This window comes from Chiloscyllium plagiosum, chromosome 27 (assembly GCF_004010195.1).
Source record: "Chiloscyllium plagiosum isolate BGI_BamShark_2017 chromosome 27, ASM401019v2, whole genome shotgun sequence".
In the NCBI taxonomy this organism is placed as follows: domain Eukaryota; kingdom Metazoa; phylum Chordata; class Chondrichthyes; order Orectolobiformes; family Hemiscylliidae; genus Chiloscyllium; species Chiloscyllium plagiosum.
Window position 1 is genome coordinate 45,428,887 of NC_057736.1, and position 21,932 is coordinate 45,450,818.

The window sequence follows — 21,932 nt, forward strand, 5'->3', positions numbered from 1 at the left end:
GGAATATCCTCCCTCAGCACAGCTGTAATGCTATCCCTTATCAAAAATGCCACTCCCCCTCCTCTCTTGCCTCCCTTTCTATCCTTCCTGTAGCATTTGTATCCTGGAACATTAAACAGCCAGTCTTGCCCATCCCTGAGCCATGTTTCTGTAATTGCTATGATATCCCAGTCCCATGTTCCTAACCATGCCATGAATTCGTCTGCCCTGTTAGGCCCCTTACATTGAAGTAAATGCAGTTTTGTTTATTAGTCCTACCCTGTCCCTGCCTGCCCTGACTGTTTGACTTGCATCTGTTCTCAACTGTACCAGTCTCAGATTGATCTCTCCTCACTGTTTCCCACCCCCCCCCCCCCCCCCCCCACCACAACCTACTAGTTTAAATCCTCCCGAGCAGCTCTAACAAATTTCCCTGTCAGTCTATTAACCGTCACAAACAAATGTATACATTGGAATAATATCACTAAAGTTAACAAGTTGTCTTTTTACCACAATGCTATTTACAACTTTGCAAAAATTCATCAAAACTGCTGCATTCATTTTTTGTGATTTTCATCTGTGAATATTCGCAACAGTCCGAAAAAGAAACTGACTAATTAGTTCACTGTGCATATGTAGAAGTCTAGCTCCTGATAGCTTATTACATGCACAGTGACTAGATCAAAGGTTAATTCAGTCTCATTAGCTGTTACTGGATATCATTATTAGGATGCTGTGATGATGAGGTACTGCAGTGTATTCTGTCTATTCAAGGTAAAACAATTTTGGACAAAACCATTTTGGAATTATCACTGCAGGAAAAATAGCAGTCGGATTTCTCAGGGTAAAATCTAGTTAATAAATGCTTTTTATTCTGGAAAATGAAAAGTTTTTTTTTGCTGTGCTGAAAAGGGGTTTAGTGGGTAAGCACTTCACCCCAAGATATGTAAATCATATTCTGCACATTGTTTCACAATTGTTAATGCAGCTCAGTGCATTCTGCATTCCATTAGCTGAATGGCAGAGTTTATCAGCTTAGGGTATGTTGTGCAAGTCTTTCCTCATAAAAAGATTTTTGTTTAGTGAGAATAAATAGAATTTTATATTGAATAGTCACTTGGTGTTTCAGAATTTGAATTTGCTGGAACGTGCTGTCAAAGCTTTTTAACTTGTAATTATCAGGATAGATACAAGAATACCAAATTACAAAGAGAACAATAGTTTATACTTTGAGATAAAAGTTGTGCTGATTGATTGGCAAGAGAATATTGATAGATCAAAACCTTGCCATGGGAAATGCACCAGAGATTAGTCACCTTCTAAAATTCTGGGGTTGGTCTGCGCCTAATCAGGAAGGTTGAATTCTGTGCTGTGGTCAGGGATGAGAGGAATGATGGAGTCAGTTTAAGGGTACTGAGAAGTTAGAGAACATTTTAATTCCTCTGACCTTTCCTGGCTAACTATTCAGAAAACTACAAGAGAACATTCTGAAGTCTCCAACTCTAACTCATAGCTGGGGACCTTTTTGGGGGGTTTCAAATGTCTGTTTCAAATTCCTGCAATTACCACAGTTACTGCATCAGGAAATTCATGTAATCCAAACAGGTATCTTCCAGGGCACATCCGGTCCAATATGGACCACGGTTCTGAGTTTTACAAGCATGAGCTGGTTAAGTTCAGTTGGTACTATGCCTGTTGGGAACTGCTAGGGGAAGCTCTGTTTGATATGATCATTGAAATGCACAGTCTACATACTGGATATACAAGTATGAAAGACAGAACTTATTCTTGGCATGATGGAAACATCTTGTGTGTGGAGAATAGCACTTTGGTTGATACTGCATCATTGTACTGCATTTGTATAGTGCATTTATCATTTTAAAAATCCAGAGGTGCTTCACAAAAGTATAATCAGACAAAACCTTACACTGAGCCTAAGATAAATATATTATTTAGATGCATGATGGTTTAGTCAAAGTTATAGGTTATGAGGAGAAAGGGGTGAAGAAAGAGAGAGGCTTATGGAATTCCAGAGCCTAAGGGCTAGATGGTACAAGTTAGAGTTGCCAAGGAGACAAAGAGATTGGTATTTGCCCAATAGCAGGAGTTGCCATGCTGAGTTATAGGGCTTGAGGCAAACAGTGAGATATGGAGCAGAGCTCAGTAAAGTATTTAACAGAGAATGTTAATTTTTTATTGGAATCTGAAATGGCTGTAGCTCCACATGTAAAAGAGTTATGGATGCAAATCTGGATATCGACAGTGGAGTTATGAATGAGTTGGTATTCATTGTGGGCGTGGGAAGCGAAGAGTCCAAGAGCTACTTCAAATTTGAAGTATATAATTATGATTCAGGAGGTTTCATTTAGTTACAAAGATTATCATGGTTTAAGATATATCTTTAAATGGAGTTTAACTGAAATGAGTAATGCGACCTATGCTGGGGTTTATCTGTCAGTAAACATGAGTGATTTAATTATTTAATCAAAACAAGACTCACATTTAGTTATTGAAAAGGGTATGTTAAATATTAATCACTGGGATTTCTGAGTGTTTGACAGGAAAAAACATTACTTATCCATAAGTGAGTATCAGACAATCAGGCTGACAAACTAGAAAAGTGAATGGCTGAAAGATGTTGGAGCTGGATATCGTCAACACACTCTCTCATACACTCACACACACACACACCCTCTCACAGACTTAAACCCTTTTACACTCATACACACACATACACACACCCTCTCACAGACACTCGTACAGACTTAAACCCCTTTACACTCACACACATACACACACACACCCTCTCACAGACTTAAACCCTTTTAAACTCATACACACACATACACACACCCTCTCACAGACACTCGTACAGACTTAAACCCCTTTACACTCACACACATACACACACCCTCTCACAGACACTCGTAACCACCGCGTGCATGCGCACACGTATACATACACACACACACACACACACGTGTTTGTGGGGTGAATTTGTACTTGCAGGATTACATTTTACTTTGCCCAAAAACTGCATGAATCCATGTAAGATTCTGTAAATCTGCTTTTTGGACTAAATTCAGTCTGACCATTATGGCACAGATAGCCTCACATGGAGCTAATACTTTATCTGGGCCAACATGACACCAGTTGTTAAAGTGCACTTGAGAATGTAACTTTTTAAAAAAAACTTTTGCAATTTTCATATAAAAACTGAAACCAACATGGTCATTCTAAAAGATGAGAGACATAACAAACAATCCAGATCTTTTTCAACATATAATTTCAGTTACATCACACTGTAAAATTTTGCTATAAATTCTGTGTCTTACAATCTTATTCTCCACAATCACCCGATGAAGGAGCAGCACTCTGAAAGCTAGTGCTTCCAAGTAAACCTGTTGGACTATAACCCGGTGTTGTGTGATTTTTAAAAAGGTCTCAGTCATTGATAATTGTTCATTGACTAATCAATTTATTGTTGTCAGCAAAACCTACATCAGAAAACCCCTTTGGTTCTAAATCATCTGCAATCATCAGAATTACAAAGTATTCAAACCTGAAATGGATGCCAGGTTACTTATTTTTCAAAACTACGTCAACCTTTTCAATTTTAAATAAAAACAGCTCCTTCCCATTTCTTTCCCCAGTTTTAGAATCCGCAATGTTAAAATACAGCATTCATACCATCATGATTCACAACTGAATGTGACAGCTCTGCAGAGCTTCTATCTGATGCACTGATTGTGAAGTTACTCACCTCTATCTATGACTCACTGTTTGGCACAGAAGTAGTACTCTTTTCCAGCTTCTCAAGGCAATGGACTGAAAATAAAGGATCGACTGTGGTGACTTCTCATATACCTTAAATTTCTTGTCGATGGAGTCATAAATGGATAATAGATAGCCAGTTCTGGAATGGAACTTTTCATCACAGTCCAGCTTCTCAGGTGTTCAACGACAGTTAAAGGTACTAGTATTTGAAAACTATTAGATTCCTAGGCAATTCACCGAGAACGGAATTTCAGGAGGGAGATTTGCAGCTTCTGGAGAGTCTTCTTTACCTACTCTTGGGTACGAAAAACAGAATTCTAAATCGAGAAAGCACTGTTAGGCACCCACTAAGGTAGAGGCCCCTTTGCCTTTTCAAAGTCAGGTCTTTGAGTAATTAAACTGCATCTCTTATTTCTATGAAAGCTTTGGTCTGCTGTTTTCTCCAAAATCACTTGACTTTTCGATAAACAGCAGGCTGGCAGGACACAGTGTTGACCTCACTCCTTGCCAAAACCCTGTTTAGAGTCATAGAGATGCACAGCACAGAAACAGACCTGTCATTCCAACTCACCCATACTGACCAAATATCCGAACCTAATCTAGTCCCGTTTGCCAGCACTTGGCCATTTTCCTTCTAAGCCCTTCCTATTCATATACCCATCCAGATGCCTTTTAAATGCAGTAATTGCAGCACCTTCCACCACTTCCTCTGACAGCTCATTCCATACCTGCATCACCGTCTGCGTGAAAAAGTTACCCCTTAGGTCTCTTTTATATCTTTCCCCTCTCACCCTGAACCTATGACCTCTAGTTCTGGACTCCCCCATTCCAGGAAAGACATTGTCTATTTATCCTCTCCATGCCCCCTTGATTTTATAAACCTTAATAAGGTATCCCTCAGCCTCCGACGCTCCAGAGAAAACAGCCCCAGTCTATTCAGCCTCTCCCTTTCGCTCAAATCCTCCAAATCTGGCAGCATCCTTGTAAATCTTTTCTGAACCCTTTCAAGTTTAACAACATCCTTCCAATAGGAGGGAGACCAGAATTGCATGCAATATTCCAAAAGTGGCCTATCAGTGTCCTGTACAGCTGCAACATGAGTTGGGAGCTGCTACAGCTCATAATACTCTGACAACTCAAAACTCTGACCAATAAAGGAAAGTGTTGGGGAAATTAAATTTTTATGCTGAATTGTTTAAAACAAAATAGGAGACGAAACCTTGAGCAATTAACTCGCATTATAATAGCCCTGGGGAATGCATCTTTGTTCAGAACAAACTCCAACGTATTCTAAAGAAATACAGAATGTTATGAGTTATATAGAAAATACAAGCTTGCTGCCCATTAGTTATGCAATCTAGGGGCAGTCATAAAGCTCCCATACATTTTCCAGACCTAAGTTTCTTAATGTCTACAAAGTTGAATGTTATCATATACTCCCAAGTTTAGCTAGGCTAGAATTACTGATAAGGGACAGAGAGAAACAATTCATCATTCTTTAGGACAGAGCTAACAGCACTGAGGAGATGAGGCATCCTGCAGCTGCAAGGTCAGTCTTATCAGACCAGAAGTGTTCTCACACAATACTAGCAGGCTAAAAATCATACTGCAAAATTGCTTTGTGACAAAATAGTTCTAACTGTGACAAAATGTCTTCTATCTGTAATGTGTCAATTTAGGTCAATTCTTCCACAGCCCTTTTTTCAAAAAAAATAACAGATTGGAAATGTCAGCAAAAGGGGGAATATACCCAGTGCCGGGGGGTGGGGGGTGGCGGTGGTGGTTGGAGATTGGACAGATAGTCCTTGGGTAAAGCAAGAAAGCTTCAGGAACTGAGAATCAGATCGGGGGTTTCATCAGGAAGGGGGAATCGAGGCATCTGGAAAATTGCTGGGGAGCAGGGCCACAGCATGGAACTGAATTGTACACAGGCCAGTTTGACACAGACCATAATCATAGAGAGGATAGCAAGGGCCACAACGAGGACTATGAGGTCTTGATTAAGGGCCTTCCCCAGGACCCGAACCATCGGCCCTTCTAGCTCCACAGATCCCACTGGGAAGTAATTTCATGGAGTACCGTGGCCATTTTGCTGATGTGATTCACAAGATTGGTGATGTTCTCACTGGCATCGGTGATGTAGGTACAGCAGGTGAAGACTATGAGGGTACATGTGCCCCTTTCTCAGCTAACAGGTAGTCCAAGGCCAGCCTGTTCTGCAGGGCCACAGTGCGAATGGCAACCATTTCTGCGTTTATCACCGCAAGGGCTGTGGCAGTGTCGTTTGCCGCTGCCTCAAGAAGTGGGGCCTTACTTCAATATCCAATCGAGCACTTCAAAAAGGGGGTAAGAAAAATCCTAAAAACTGTTCAAAAATGGTAATGGATCTCGTGCTGAGATTGGGGCTGTTCAAATGGGGAGGAATGGAAGTGATAGAGAAAAGAAATCACATACCCCAAATAGCAGCTGCCGGTCCAGAATTTCAGCAGCCATGGGTAGGCTTTGTATGTACCATTGTAAGCTCTCAATGGAGCGGTTTGAGCGCCAATCCAAAAAAAGGTGAAAGTAGGGCTCTGATGGGCAGTCCCACCCAATTTTGTAACAGTTTCTACCCTACTGAATGGACTGGTAAACTCTTAACATTCACCTGTACCTGTGTTTTTGTTTTTGCCGCTGTTTACCTATTATTCATTATCTATGCTACTTAACTGTATGATTTGCCTGTATTGCTCGCAAGACAAAACTTTTCACTGTACCTCAGTACACGTGACAATGCATTCAATTCAATTCGATTCAACTTATCCCGAGTGGCCGTGGCCATTTTGATGTTTTCAAGGTTGGGATATCTGCCAAAAGGAGTGAGGCGCAGAGGGTAGGAACACATGCTGGATCCCACCTCCCAACCCCTCTGCAAGCTGCCTTTGAGACAAATAGTACCCTGTGGAGTACCTTGGACCATGGTGTTGGTAAGGAACAGGGCAGGGCATTTATGTGAAAGATTGTTTGTGGCTTGAAAACAACCCTTGAATGTGTGCAGGCGGTACCCTGTGGACTCCCAGGTACGTCTTACAGTTTTATTGTGGCGAGGGACTTAGGGAGTCTGAACCATCAGACCGGCAGGCTGGATCTGATCTGGCCACCATTCAACTGTCTCTGAGATGTTAAATGGGATGGTCATCGGGGAATGCCTCCCTTAGAGTGGACAGGAATATGGGCACACACTCAGCAGCAGGAATAATTATTGGTCTGTGGATAGACCTGAGTCATGTGCAGAAAAGTGTAAGTATGCAGCTCCCAGATGACATAATGCTGTGTTTCCTGGCTGCTAAATCCCTGGTTCTCTATTAATGTGAGCAGGATGACAAGGAGCACAGGGAAATGGCAGGTGGCTATTCCTGGCATGTTGTAGCAAGCAGGCGGGCAGATATTTCCATGGCTGTCTCTTCAGGTTCCTCTGGTGATGAGCCTTCTTGCAGCATATGGCATGTGTCCACTCAGGCCTTCCTTCAACCTTGACTACAGTCCGGGTCACTAGTAATACAAGGAATGGGTCCTTCCACTGAAGAGAAAGAGAGGTCTTATCAAACAAATTGATCATAACATAGTCCCAAGGTGGAAGGGTTGTATCGGGTCATTACTGGGATTGGGGATGGCCTCCTTGACCAGAGCATGGTTATGGGCAAGCATTCTGCTTCGGGCTTTGACATAATCCAGCAGGGTCTCATGCATCAAAAGGAGTGCCACATCCACCGGGAATTTAGGAGGTCGAATCCCATTTGACATCGGCTGCCCCATTAGGATATCAAATGGGGTCAGTCCTGTTGTTTGACTGACCTGGCTCCGCACAGTGTACAGAGCTAGGGGTAGGGCCTCAGGCCACGGTAGACCTGTGTCCTGTGTGATCTTTGTCAGAGTGTTCTTAAGGGTTCCATTTATTCATTCCATGATGCCTGAGGATTGGGGTTGATATGGAATGTGATATTTCCAGGCAATACCCAGCACTTTGCTAATGTCTTTTGTAGCTTCTGTGGTAAAATGTGTACACCTATCGCTGTTGATTCCGTCTGGGACGCCAAATCTAGGGATCACATTTTTCATGAGACATTAATTACAGTTCTAGCATCGTCTTTTCTTGTGGGGAAAGCCTCGATTCATTTGGAAAACACATCAATCAGCACCAACATTTATTTAAAACCTTGCCTAGGTGGCATATGAATGAAATCAATCTGAACGAGGTTAAACGGGCCATTAGGAGCTAGCAGGTGATCGAACTTGGCCACTGGACTGGCATTGTTATTTTTGAGGCATATTAGACATTTTGATATAAAGGCCTGAGTTGTTGCAGCAAACCCTGACGTGAACCACTGTTGTACTGCATGTATCATCCCTCTTTTTCCGGCATGTCCAATGCCATGAGCAGCTCGGGCGAGGACATGCAGGAAGGATTTGGCGCAGATGATCCGCCCATCTGGGTGCAACAGGAGTCCCAAAATGCAACTCTCCCATGCGCCTATGCATGACCAGCTGTCCTTTCCAGCTGGTGAAGCATGCTGTTGTGCGTCTCGAGTACCCTCAACTAAATTTAAGCTGTTATGTACCTTGACTATTTTTAGGGCTTGAGGGATATATATTGTGGGGGCCACTGTAGCTTGCCTGGCTGCGTGATCAGCTCTAGTGTTACCCTACGAATTTGGGTCATCACCAGTGGTGTGGGCAATGCATTTGATGACAGTGAAAGCAGAAGGGAGAAGAATGGCCTGTAAAAGACTATGAACAAGGTGGGTTTGCCGGAGGAAGTAATGAGACCTCTATATTGCCAGAGGGCGCCGAAATCATGGACAACACCAAAAGCATATTGGTAGTCAGTGTAAATGTTAGTAGACTGTTATTGGTGAGAATACATGCTCTGGTGAGGGCGAAGAGTTTGGCCTCCTGAGCCGAAGTTCCATCTGATAACGCAACGGCCTCTGGAGTCTCAAAAGGGGTGCAGATCGCGTAGCCCACTAGCAAGTGGTGATCTGAGGGGTGGAAGGAGGAGCCACCTGTGAAAGGAATGAGGTCCAGATTGTCAAAGGCATTTCAGAAAGGTCTGGCCTTGGAGTCACAACATCTTGGACCGTGCGTACACAATCACGATTGTTCGAGGAGTTCTGTAGGACAGGGAGAAGGGCGGCTGGATTTAAAGTGGAGGCGCCCTGGAGGCCAGGTTAGCACGGGATAGCAGAGTGATCTCATTGCCAGTTCTCCTTGAAGCTGTAAAATGTTGAGTTGCTGCTGAATTTAGCAACAGGGAGACCAAGTGAGGAACAAAAACAGTGCACAGATATTCAGGCACAATGGCGGTGGACTTTTCTACCATTATCGCGGCCGCCGCCACAGCTCACAAATTGGTCAGCATTCCCCCTACAACAGGTGGTTATTGTACAGAGAAAAAAGCTAGAGGGCATTGGAGATCTCCATGCTGCTGTGTTAAAATTCCACATATAGGTAGAACAGCTGCTTGAAATCAGGGATGCTGAGGACTGGGGCCGAGGCCAAAATCGACATCAGTTCATTAAAGGCCGACAGCATTTCAGGTGTCCAGGTCACCTGGGTTGGCTGTTTAGGCGAGGAGGCTTCATGCAGAGGAGCATCAATAATGTGGTAGTTGGGTATCCAGTGTCTACAATAGTTAACCATGCCCAAAAACGACAAAAGTTCAGTCCGCATAGTAGGGGAGGGAGGCTGACAATAGCGGCGATACAGTCGAGAGACAGGGAGCGAAGGCCAGGCGAGAGTTTGAAGCCTAAGTATTTCACTGACTGTTGACAGAGCTGCATCTTTTCAACAGAAACCTTCTGGCCATCCAGGGCCAGGCAACGGAACAAGGCAATCGTATTTTGCATACAAGCAGTAGGCGAGTCAGAGGTCATTAATAAATCGTCAGCATATAGGACCAAGGTATTGTTAGGTGGGAGGTGGAGATCCTTGAGTGTCCAGTGGGGCTCTCCTTGTACCCTTGGGGAAGCCGAGTCCATGTATATTGGCGACAGCTGTAAGTAAAGGCAAAAAGGTACTGGCTTTCGAGGGCCAATTTGAGGGAGAAAAAGGCTGAACAGAGATTAACAATAGTGAAACAATTTGCCAAGGAAGGGAGGCTAGTAAGGATAGCGTTCATATCGGGTACCACTGGGGGGCAGGCGATAACCATGGCATTAACGGCCCTTAGGTCCTGCACAAAGCACCAGCGACCTGGCTTGCACGGTTTGGGAATGGGGAAGAAAGGGGTATTACAAGGGCTGGTAGTAGGCACCAGAATGCCTTGTTGGAGGATAGAGTCAAAGACAGGTTTAATACCTTCCCGGGCAGTAGATGACAAATTGTATTGAATGGACTGCAAGACGCTGCTGGTTTTAAGAGTGACCATATGAGGTGGTGCAGAGAGCACTAGGCCTGTGTGATTGGAATGTTGGGCCCATAGTAACGTCAGGAGCATCCAAAGCAGAAAAGGGGTGTCATAGGAGGGAGATGGGGGAAGAGTGTGTAGGGTGAAGATGACACTCACAGACAAAGGGTAATGCCTAAGGCAAAAGCCCTCCCCATTCAAGTAAGTGACATGGATAGAGTCAGGATTTGCGAGATCTAGGGGTGTAAAGTCTGTTGGCAGACCCTGAAGCCTGTGCACCGTGGCATCTAAATCTTCTAAGTGCCAATGGCCTTTCTGTTGACAGCAACATGAGATGGAGAACTGGGGTTGGGCCAGAGAAATGTGCGTTGAGTGGTGTCCAGTTGGACCTCCACGGCCAGCCCTTCTTCCCCAACAAAGTAGAGCCCCATGAGCGTTAGCGTAGAGGGCATGTTAAGGTGGGGATCCATCAGTGTTGAGCAGGATGGGTCAGTGTGGTTGAGGAAGGTAGCGGCGCAGTGAAGGGTGTGCAAGGGTCGGCCGGTCTGAATGGTTCATTGTAGGAAGGTGGAAGTGGGGAGCGTGGCGCGGGGGGGAAGAAGAACAGTCCAGAAAGAGATGGGAGAGGGAGGAGAGAAGCGAATCATGAGTGGAGACGTTGGAGAAGGACTAGGTGCAGAGGGCAGGGGAAGGAGTGTTCATGGTCAAAAGGGCTTATAAAAGTGGGTAACAGGAATGCGGGAGTTCAAGGTGAGGCCATTCGGGGATGGATGGAGGTATTGAGTTTGGAAAGAGTTTGACAAGCAAGAAGGGCCACTGGACAGGAAGGGGAAATAATAGCAGTGTCTGGGACCATGAGAGAACCCACTCGGATGGGCACAGGGGCGGATAGTGATTCAACCATGGGCGCTCCAGAGATACCCACAGTATGGACAGTAGTGGAGCTGAGAGAAAGATCCACTGAGGGAGGTACAGAGGACGGGTGGCTCCAGAGTCCACCAAAACCATCTCAACATTTTAGCATAGAGTTCTCAGGTGGGCAGTGGGAGAGTCGTATCGAAGTGGCCTGCAGCACCTGCCTCATACAGCAACCCTAGGCAGAAGGATTCAAAGGAAAAGGGTCCTGAACAGTGCAGGGAGTCTGTTGAGGCTGTCATGAAGGTAGAAGTGGCAAAGCTTGAGGCCAGTACTGTGGACGAGGCTGGTATTGCGATAGGGGGGCGGAGTGTTCAGACCGACAGTCACGGACCCAATGTCCTAACTTTCCGTATGCCCTACTCTTGTCTCTTTGTTTTGTATAGTGATCTAAGTGATTTCGGTCCCAACCCTGTGCCAACCTCCTTTGGCTTTTTGTAATAAAACAATCCCAATTGGTCCATATTAGAGAGGAAGGAGACAATCTCCTCTCAAGTTTTGGTAGGCCATTCGAGGTGGTGAGATTTAAAAGCCAGAATGTGTCGGGCCTGCAGACAATTAAGAAGAGTTTGGACTGCAAATTTTCCATTTTCCTCGAGGGGGGATCCCAGCATGAGAGTTCCCTGAATCGAGCCAGGAAATCAGGCAGTGTCTCATCAGGTTGCTGAAGGCAGTTAGTGACCGCGCTAAAATCTGAGCGTTGGCAGGCGGTCTTCAAAATAAAAGGCTGGATCGTTTTGGTAAGAAACGCGGTACGGGCCTCAAAGGTATCCCATGGGTAATGGGGAAAAGTAAAGGAAGGTTTAACAGCAGCCCAGTGGGAGCTGTAAGCGAGACGCAGCAGAACGCTAATGTCTTGAGGAAGGCAGTCGTAACTATCACAAAATTGGAGGAGCAATTCATAAAATGGAGCTGGCCGCTTAAGGGGGTCCAGAGCATCTTGGAGCATACCGCGGACCTCCATGTGAATTCAAGGTTTTAAGAAGAGGGTTTCCTATCATCACACAGGCAAGCTGAGAGGTGAGCTGAGCAGTCACACTCTGGGTGGTGTGTTGTTCAGCAGGGGCAACAGCAGCAGGGGAGTTGACAGCGTGAGATGTATAACGCCGTGTCGTGGGGATTGTTGAAGAGACAATTTCATGAGATGTATCGGGGTGTCCTTCAGGGGGGAGTACGCTGGAGGAATCCTTTGAGGTTCCTCTTTGCTCAGGCACAGTGCATCCCGCCACGCCCCCACCCTCCTGAAAATGTAGTGAACTGGACTGTGTAGCCTTGCCTGCAGTACTGTGAGTTTGTGGGACAGCAGCTGAGCGCGATGGGTAGCGACATAGACAGCAACCTCGTCAAATAATGGGTCAGAGGTCAGGAGAGGGAGAGGAGCAGGAAGTTTAGGGTATTGGGGGGTATAAGGCGGTGGTGGCAACACAACAGCAGGTGCAGAAGTGAGGCTGGGTCCCTTAACTTTAGGGGGCTGGTGGCTTTTTGCAATCTCCTTAAATTTGTCAAGACACTGTACCATGTAAGTCCGGTCCCATTTAGGATCCCCATATCCACCCACGATGTTCGTCCTCCAATAGGCAATGTTTTCCAATGTAAAGGAGCCACCATATGGCCAGTTCCCATAAGATCAACCGTATGTGTCAGAAGTAAACGGAAAAACCTGTCAGACGGTGACCAATATGCATTTACCGTGGTGCTTCAGGGTCTTTCTGGATAGAACCAAAAATCCTGGGCTACCCTTCACAGCAGGACAAGGTTAATTTGCCCTGGGAGCAGCCCTTCTACCTGGTGTTTGGAATTAACTGACCCCATCAGAACCTCACCGGTCTGTGGTGCGAGACCGTAACCTATTAAAGAGAACAAACAAAACCACACAAACACAAACATGGGCGCAGCTGTCAATACCTCAAGGCCACCTGAATTTCGAAATTATTTCTTGGCAATTCCCTTCTTGCCACAGCGTCTTTAAGTAGCTCAGCCTGCTAACTCAAGTCGGCCTCAAATGCCACCCGCAATCCTCAGGAGTGCAGTCTTTCCAGTTATCGTCTTCCCTTTTCCCTTCAAAAAGGGAGCAGCTTGTTAACTCAGGACCAGATCACACAGACTGCCAAAATTTTAAATCCACAGTTCCCCTCTCTTCTCTTTTTGAGAAAAAAAATCAAAATGCCAATCAAACCAACTCAGGGGCATTCCTCGCAAGCGGGCCCAAGGGGAACCTTATTAAAGCAGAATCGGAGACGACCTCGTCAAATAGCAGCAAGAGATTCAAGAAACTTCGTAAAATAGAGGTTCTGCCGAACTACACCCAACTGTTGGGGAAATTAAATCTTTATGCCAAATCGTTTAAAACAAAATAGTCAGGAGACAAAACCTTGAGCAATTAGCTCGCTTTATCATGGCCATGGGGAACACATCTTCATTCAGAACAAGTTCGAAGGTATTCCAAAGAAATACAGAATGTTACAAATTACATAGAAAATACAAGCTCGCTGCCCATTAGTTATGCAACCTAGGGATAGTCATAAAACTCCCATACATTTTCCAGACCTATGTTTCTTAACGTCTACAAAACTGAATGTTATCTTATACTCCCAAGTTTAGCTAGGCTAGAGTCACTGAAAAGGGACAAAGAGAAACAATTCATCATTCTTTAGGACAGAGCTAATGGCACTGGGGAGAACGAGACATCCTGCAGCTGCAAGATCAGTCTTATCAGAGCAGAAGTGTTCTCATACAACACCAGCAGGCTAAATGTCTTGGTGGAAAATTGCTTTGTGACAAAATGGCTTCTATCTATTTTGTGTCAATTTTGGTCAATTCTTCCACAGAAAGGATTCCAAACGCTTATCCTGTTTTTCACAATCTTATCCTTCACTATCCTATCTACCTGTGACCCTATTTTCAAGGAATCACGAACCTGCACTCCTAGGAATCTTTGTTCAACAACACTCCCCTGGACCTTACCATTAAGTGTATAAGTCCTGCTCTGATTTGCTTTTCCAAAATGCAGCACCTGGCATTTAATGCAGCAAGTGTCCAAGCTTTTTATTTATTCACTCATGGGCTGTGGGCATTGCTGGCTGGCCAACATTTATTGTCTATCCCAGAGGTAGCAAATGAAGTTTAATACAGAAAAGTATGAGGGGATTCGCTTTGGAAGGAGTAACAGGAATACAGAGTACTGGACTGATTGTATGATGCTTGGTAGTGTCGATGAGCAGAGAGATCTCTGTGTCCATGTGCATTGATCCCTGAAAGTTGCCACCTAGGTTCTCAGGGTGGTTGAGAAGGTGTGTGGTGTGTTAGCTTTTGTTTATGGAGGGACTGAGTTTCGGAACCATGAGGTCATGCTGCAGCTGTACAAAACTCTGGTGCGGCCGCATCTGGAATATTGTGTACAGTTCTGGTCACCGTATTATAGGAAGAAGGTGGAAGCACCAGAAAGGGTACAGAGGAGAATTACCAGGATGTTGCCTGATATGGAGGGAAGATCTTATGAGGAAAGGCTGAGGGACTTGAGGCTGTTTTGTTTAGAGAGAAAAAGATTGAGAGGTGACATATTAGAGGCATTCAAGATGATCAAAGGATTAGATAGAGTGGACACTGAGAGCTTTTTTCCTCTGATGGTGATGGCTAGCACGAGAGGACGTAGCTTTAAATTGAGGGGCGATAGATATTAGATAGATGTCAGAGGTAGGTTCTTTACTCAGGGAGTAGTAAGGGCGTGGAATGCCCTGCCTGCAGCAATAGTATACTCGCCAACTTTAGGGGCACTTAAATGGTCATTGGATAAACATATGGATACTAATGGAACAGTGTAGGTTAGATGGGCTACAGATTGGTTTCACAGGCCAGCACAGCATCAAGGGACGAACCGCCTGTATTGCGCTGTAATAGAGTCATGGACATGTACAGCATGGAAACAGACCCTTCGGTCCAACCCATCCATGCCAACCAGATATCCCAACCCAATCTAATTCCACCTGCTAGCACCTGGCCCATATCCCTCCAAACCTTTCCTATTCATATACCCATCCAGATGCCTTTTAAATATTGAAATTGTACCAGCCTCCACCACTTCCTCTGGCCACTCATTCCATACACGTACCACCCTCTGAGTGAAAAAGTTGCCCCTTAGGTCTCTTTTATATCTTTCCCCTCTTACCCTAAACCTATGTCCTCTAGTTCTGTACTCCCCCAACCCAGGGAACAAACTTTGTCTACTTATCCTATCCATGCTCCTCATGATTTTATAAACTCCTATAAGGTCACCCCTCAGCCTCCGACGTTCCAGGGAAAACAGCCCCAGCCTATTCAACCTCTCCCTATAGCTCAAATCCTCCAACCTTGGCAACATCCTTGTAAATCTTTTCTGAACCCATTCAAGCTTCACAACATCCTTCCGATAGGAAGGAGACCAGAATTGCATGCAATATTCCAACAGTAGCCTAACCAATGTCCTGTACAGCCAATGTTCTATGCTCTATCCCCTTGAAAAGGTGGAGTTGAGCTGCCTTCTTCAACAGCTGCAGTCCATGTGCTGTAGGTTGAATCATAATCCCTCATGGAGGAAATTCCAGATTTTGACCCAGTTACACTGAAGGAACAGGCAATATATTTCCAAGTCAGGATAATGAGTGACTTGGAGAGGAACTTGAAGTTAGTGACATTCCCATGTATCTGCTGCCCTTGTCCTTCTAAATGGAAGTGGTCATGGGTTTGGAAGGTGCTGTCTAAGGATCTTTAGTGAATTCTGCAGTGCATCTTGTAGATAGTACACACTGTTGCTACTGAGCGTCAGTGGTGGAGGGAATGAATATTTGTGGATGTCGTGCCAGTCAAGCGGGCTGTTTTTTTCCTGGTAACTGTTCCATGTCTTTCACTTCTTCCACATAGCCCTTAAATATAAACATGCATTCCCAACTGTCTAGAAAGCATAAGTTTGGATTGTACCACCTTACCCCATGTGTCAAGTATGTTTAGTTTTTAAGGATTTCAATTTCAAAAGAATCAGCAGCAAAACTTCATGCTTTATACAAGATAAAAGGTAAGTTTGTTACCATTATTGCAGAAAATCAATCTACTAAAGAGATGTTGTTGCACACATCTACAACACAGGCCATCAGGTACGGATATCAGGACACTCCTACCGCACCACAAGAGGGCTCAGAAAATGGTATCTGTATGAAGTGATAAATTTTGTAGCTAAGATTTTAATACAAAGATCTGAAGTAAGAAAGGATAAGTGAAAATGAAAATGAGATCCCACATTGGTCTGGGAGTGAATGAAGTCTACTTCGATTCGGTTTTACAGCGGAGCATTTTGAGAGTCTTGGTTAATTTTTGATGTCCTTTACAAGCATTGTTTCAGTCAAATTATTGTTGGTGTATTTTTCCCAGCAGAATCTTCTTAAAGCCTTCAGATGTTGTGAAAGATCCAGCAACTGTAAATGTTCCTCCAATTATTGCATAGATTGTTGTAATAAGCCTACATAATGGCTGTTGCCATTCAAAATATTTGACAGTGATTGGGCTGAGGTCAGAGTGGAACTGGATGGTGGAAGTAATATGCCCTATGTATGTGTCACATTTTTTTTGCGCTGCTGTGTACTGTTAGGAAAAGTGTTGTTTTTCTTCACATATCATGGGAACTATCTTCAGTATGTAGTTATGTGATGCTAAAACATTGCAACTCAGTTTATCCATTCCAACTAAGGCATTAAAAGCACTTTTGAATATTTCTAGCCTCTATCATTTCACAAAATGTCAGCTTGTTAATTACATGAATCATGTCTGGATTATCTGGTTGGACGGTGGCATTGCGTGCAGAAATTGCCTGGAACTATATTAATACTGAACTGTTCCTCAAACCTACAGCCTCTACCATTATTTAGAGGCTGTTTCATGGAGGTTTCAATGTGGCCAACTTCATGTTTTCCCATTTTATCTTGTCCGTCTAATCTGACTACACCACATGAAAGGTTAGGTAAACTGATATTTACATTCACTTCAAACTTTCCTCCACGTTCTTTGTCAGGGCTATCCATGTGCTGTTCATTTGCTTAGTTCAGTACTGCAGTCCTGGACACCATCCCCTGTTGCAATGCTTGAGTGATTGCTTCAGGGTGTTTTTCTCATGGTCTCTGCAGATCACGGTTACTCACAGCCAGGTTTTTATATAGATCAAAAATTAAACTCTCCCAAAGCTGTTGCATCATGTTTGCATATTAAGTGTTGGGTTAACCTAGGTCTGGGCATTGTCTTTTAATTGCAGTAATTAACTTTGAACTTTCACAGCCATTAGCTTGGATGGTTCTCATCCTGTCAGGTTTTTAGTGAGATTGGAAGTGCTATTTACACCTTTAGGGAAATCATGGTCAAGGCTTTTCCATTTATACTTTAAATGTTAATTGAATTTTAAAAGGTCTCTTGTGGTTTTTTCTTGGGATAAGTGCAGCCTGGTACTGTTATCAGCTGAATCCAAAAGAGTCGATTTCTGGGAATCATTTTGCAAGATGTTTTATGTGCATTTGGAAGACAGCTTAGCTTTCTGAAAAAATATATAACATTATTGTGACATATTCTTGACAGGAGAAGATAAGGACAGATAGCACAGTATCAACCTAGGAGCTGGAAATGCCATCAGCAAACCCAGCCCTGCTGATGCTGTAAAGTCCTGTCTAGTAATATGTGGGCTCTTGTACCAAAACAGCCCATTTGAGCAACATTCCTGAAGAAGGGCTTATGCCCGAAACGTCGATTCTCCTGTTCCCTGGATGCTGCCTGACCTGCTGCGCTTTTCCAGCAACACATTTCCAGCTCTGATCTCCAGCATCTGCAGACCTCACTTTCTCCCATTTGAGCAACAGCCTTACATAGTCATATTCTCTGAATTATACGGAGAGATGTTACCATCACAATCCCTGGGTTTGTAGTGTTGGACTGGCAGGATAGACCCAACAGTGGGGGCAGCAGATAGGGTACGATAGCAACTGAAAATAACCAAGTGGCAAAGCTGCTGAATTATTACTTGCTCTCAGTCTTAACAGTGGACTAAGAGGATAATATACATGACATTCAAGCAAACCTAATAATATATCAAGGAATGGAATTCAGTAAAGTTAATTTAAGCATGAGAGTGGTATTTTAAAAGGTAATGCATTAAAAGCTCTAAAATTCCTTGGACCTTATCATTTTAAAAATAGCAGATGATTAAAGTTGCTTCAGCCAGAGTTTTCAAAACTTGTCCCTATTCAGGAATACCTCTTTAAATTGCAAATATAACTCCATTATTTAAAAGTAAAAGGGATAAAGTGCAGGAGATTGTAGATTGTTCACATATTATCTGTTTTGGAAAAATCTTTGAATGCTTTAATTAAGGACAAACTGACTGATCCCTTAGAGACGCGAGCTGCCAAGTGTTATGAAGATGTGGGTGTACCTTTAAGAGAGTTTAAAACAGCAGAACTACCGGACACAGCACCAAGTGTTCTCAATAAGGCAACAATGTATTAGGTTTAACAACTCGAGTAGTTTGTTGCCTGGAGACACAAACAAATTTGAATTCGGCCCATCAGTTTAAATTATATCCTGATAAAAAATGCCAATTTCCATTCAAGTTTAAATTGAGTATATTGACAATCTTAAAAGCCAGTGACACAATCGGATGCTCTGGAGTATAAGATCGGGGGGAAATTGAACAGTTGAGAGGAGAACTGACAAGCCCAACATGTAAGCAGATTACCTGAATAGTAGCTCTCTTTTCGATCAGTAACCTTTGATGAAGAAATTCCTAAGAAAAAGAAAAGAAGACACAGGAAGATCCGAATAGAAGAATGAAAGCTGCCTGGTTTTGAGATAAGAAATGTTGTTTTATAAATCTTGATTGGGAGTTTTATCAGACTAGTATTATAGAAGGGAAGGTAAAATATAGGTTAGAGAAAGAAATTGTAAATAGTGGTTAGTTAATTATTCTCTGTTATACTTTAAGAAATAAAGTAATTAATTTTTACTTTACATAGTTCATGGCCACTTGAAATTTTACAGATTACTGCATGGGATACATCTTCTCTGTATTGCTGGTTTTAAATTAAACAGGAGAGTTTACCCCGTGTCATAACACAAGAGAAAAAGAACATGGACTTCTAAAGATCTTGCATCTCGAGCAAGACTGATTGAAGTTTTCAAGGAACCATCTAAGGTGGTAAACAGGGGAATATATATGCGTGTAGTTTAGGAACATCAGATCAAGAATAGGCTATTTATCTTCTCAAGCGTGCCCCATGTTTCTGGATCTTGGCTGATTATCTTTCTCAATGTTGTGTTCCAATACTATCTCTATATCCCTTGACATCATTAACAATTGGAAATCTATCAATTTCTGTCTTGAACTCACACGCTGACTGAGGTTCCACAGACTTCTGGAATAGAGAATTCCAAAGATTCACCACTCTGGGTGAGGAGGTTCCTCCTTACTGAGTGGCTTACCTTCTATTTTGAGAGTGTGTCATCTGGTTCTAGACCCAGCAACCAGAGTAAGCATTCTTTCTGTGTCAACTCTGTTTAACCCTTTAAGAATTTTATACATTTCAATGAGATTGCCTCTCATTCTTTAAACTCCAAAGAGGACAAGCCTGGTTTCTTCAATCCCACATCGCAGAGCAGTCCCACCATCCCACGGGTCAGTCTGGTAAATCTCAGCTGTACCTCTTCTGTGTCAAGTATATCCTTTCTTAGGCAAGTCAGTCCAGAACTGCAGAAAATGTAGCCTCACCAGTATTCTTTAGAATTGAAGTCAGACTTATTTGCTGCTGTACTCAAAACTCCTGTAATGAACAATATACTGGTTGCTTTCTGAATTGTTTGCTGTAGCTGTATACCAGTTTTTAATGACTTATGAACAAGGACACCCTTTGAACATCAACACTTTCCAAACTGTCTCAGTTTAAGAAATACCCTACATCTTCATTCTTCCTATGTAAGTGGATAATCTCAGACTTATTCATTGTATTCTATCTGTTAATGTCTTACCCCCTCACAGCCTCTTTGCATCTTCCTCATAACTCTCATTCCTGTCAAATTTTGTATCGTCTGAAAATTTGGAAATATAATAATTATCTGTGCATCCAAATTATTCATACAGATTATGAATATCTAGGGTGCAAGCATTGATTCTTGCAATATCCAACTGGTCACAGTCTGCCCATTTATCCCTATCATCTGTTTTTTGGCTGTTAACCAATCATCAGTTTATGACAGTAATATAGTCCCAACCCCACCAAGTGTTAAATTTGTTTACCAATCTCCTATGTGGAATTTTATCAAAACTCTTCTGAAAGTCCAAATAGACCACAACTGTTGGTTTCCCCCTTATTAACTCTATTGGTAATATCCTAAAAAAAAATCAGATTTATCAAACATAATTTCTCCTTCATAAATCTATGTTGTCCAGTCAGAGAATTATTTTATAAATTCCCAGTATGTATAATAGATTATAATATTTTCCCCACTACTGACATTAATCTAATAGGTCCGTAATTTTAAGTTTTCTCTCTTCCCTCCCTTTCTTAAATAATGGCACATTCACAATTTTCACAATCTGCACTGTTACAGAATTAATAGAATTTTGAAAGATGATCACCAAAGCATCCACTATCTCTGTAGAGATATTTCTTTCAACCATCTAGGGTTACTAGCGTTTTATTTATTTTCCCATTAATTTTTTCACTGCTGTATTTTTACTAATAATTTATTTCATTTCCATAATCTTACTAGACCTTAATTATTTCAGGGAGACATCTTGTGTCTTTCTCTATGAAAACAGATTCAAAGTATTGATTTGAAAGAAGTATAGAAAATGGGACAGACACTGTCAAGGGTTCTGTCAATGACAGCAGGGAGAATCTCAGTTCAGAGAAAGAAAAACAGCAAAAGCACTGCTATGGAAGCAGATGCTGCTTGACCTTCTGAGTATTTGCAACATTTTCTAGTTTTATTTCAAGTTTCTAACATTTATAGTATTTGGTTTTTTTATAATGTTTGAGCTCATACACCATGTTGGAAAACAGAGTATGTGCTATTGGACATGCTATCTCCTAAGTGAGGTGTTCATCCCAATTGAAAATTAAAGAATTCCTTTGTTTGATTTGATATTGTTTATCTCTCAATCAACATAATCAAAAATAGATTAACTACCTCTTCATCTTACTGCTGCTGGAGATTTATTGTACCAATATTCCTACATAAGAATCTGAGGAGTGTGAAAAATAAGTAATATTGTAGTGTAATAGGTTTCGGCCTGAATGTTAATATCTATATTATTCTGTATTAATAGCTGTGCAAATCTTAGCAAAGCCTATTACATTCAAAGAAAATCTGATTTCCCTTAATGATTTACTTTTCAGACCATGGAATTTACAGGAGTACCATCTGTCCCACTGATGATCGGATGTGGAATTGCCTGTATGGCTCTCTTAACGTTGCTTGCTGTATATGCTGCTTTTTGGAGGTACTGTATTATCACCTTGATAATGGCATACAAAATGCCAAATGTTAAAACTGCACAATAGTATTTTTTTTGTGTTTGATCCTGTTCACCATGTTCTCATTATAACTTTGTGCTGGAGTATTACTTAAAGATTATAGTGATTTAGTTATCAACAAGACACATTTTAAGTGCTTGTGACTACAGTGAACCATTTGCATCTTTGATATTTCATCACTCAAATTTTTACTTCCTTCAAACCACAAGAATAAACAACATAGGCAGGCTGGACTGGCTCCTTTGTAACTAATGTTGATGCATACTGCAGACACACTAGTTTTATTCTGCTGAATAGTATTTTTTGATAGTTGTTGCCTCAATTTGCAGCCATCA

At 42.5% G+C, this 21,932-nt stretch overlaps 1 protein-coding gene across 7 annotated transcripts in view; it reads left to right on the plus strand.

Annotated features, from left to right (window-relative positions):
- LOC122563754 (adhesion G protein-coupled receptor B2-like) overlaps nt 1–21,932 on the plus strand; it is a 776,300-nt gene that overhangs the window by 596,149 nt on the left and 158,219 nt on the right. For all 7 annotated transcript variants that reach the window (XM_043717945.1, XM_043717942.1, XM_043717944.1 and 4 more), the window contains one exon: nt 21,460–21,563. In XM_043717945.1, coding sequence (XP_043573880.1) covers nt 21,460–21,563 — 104 coding nt within the window. The remainder of the gene's footprint in view (nt 1–21,459; nt 21,564–21,932) is intronic.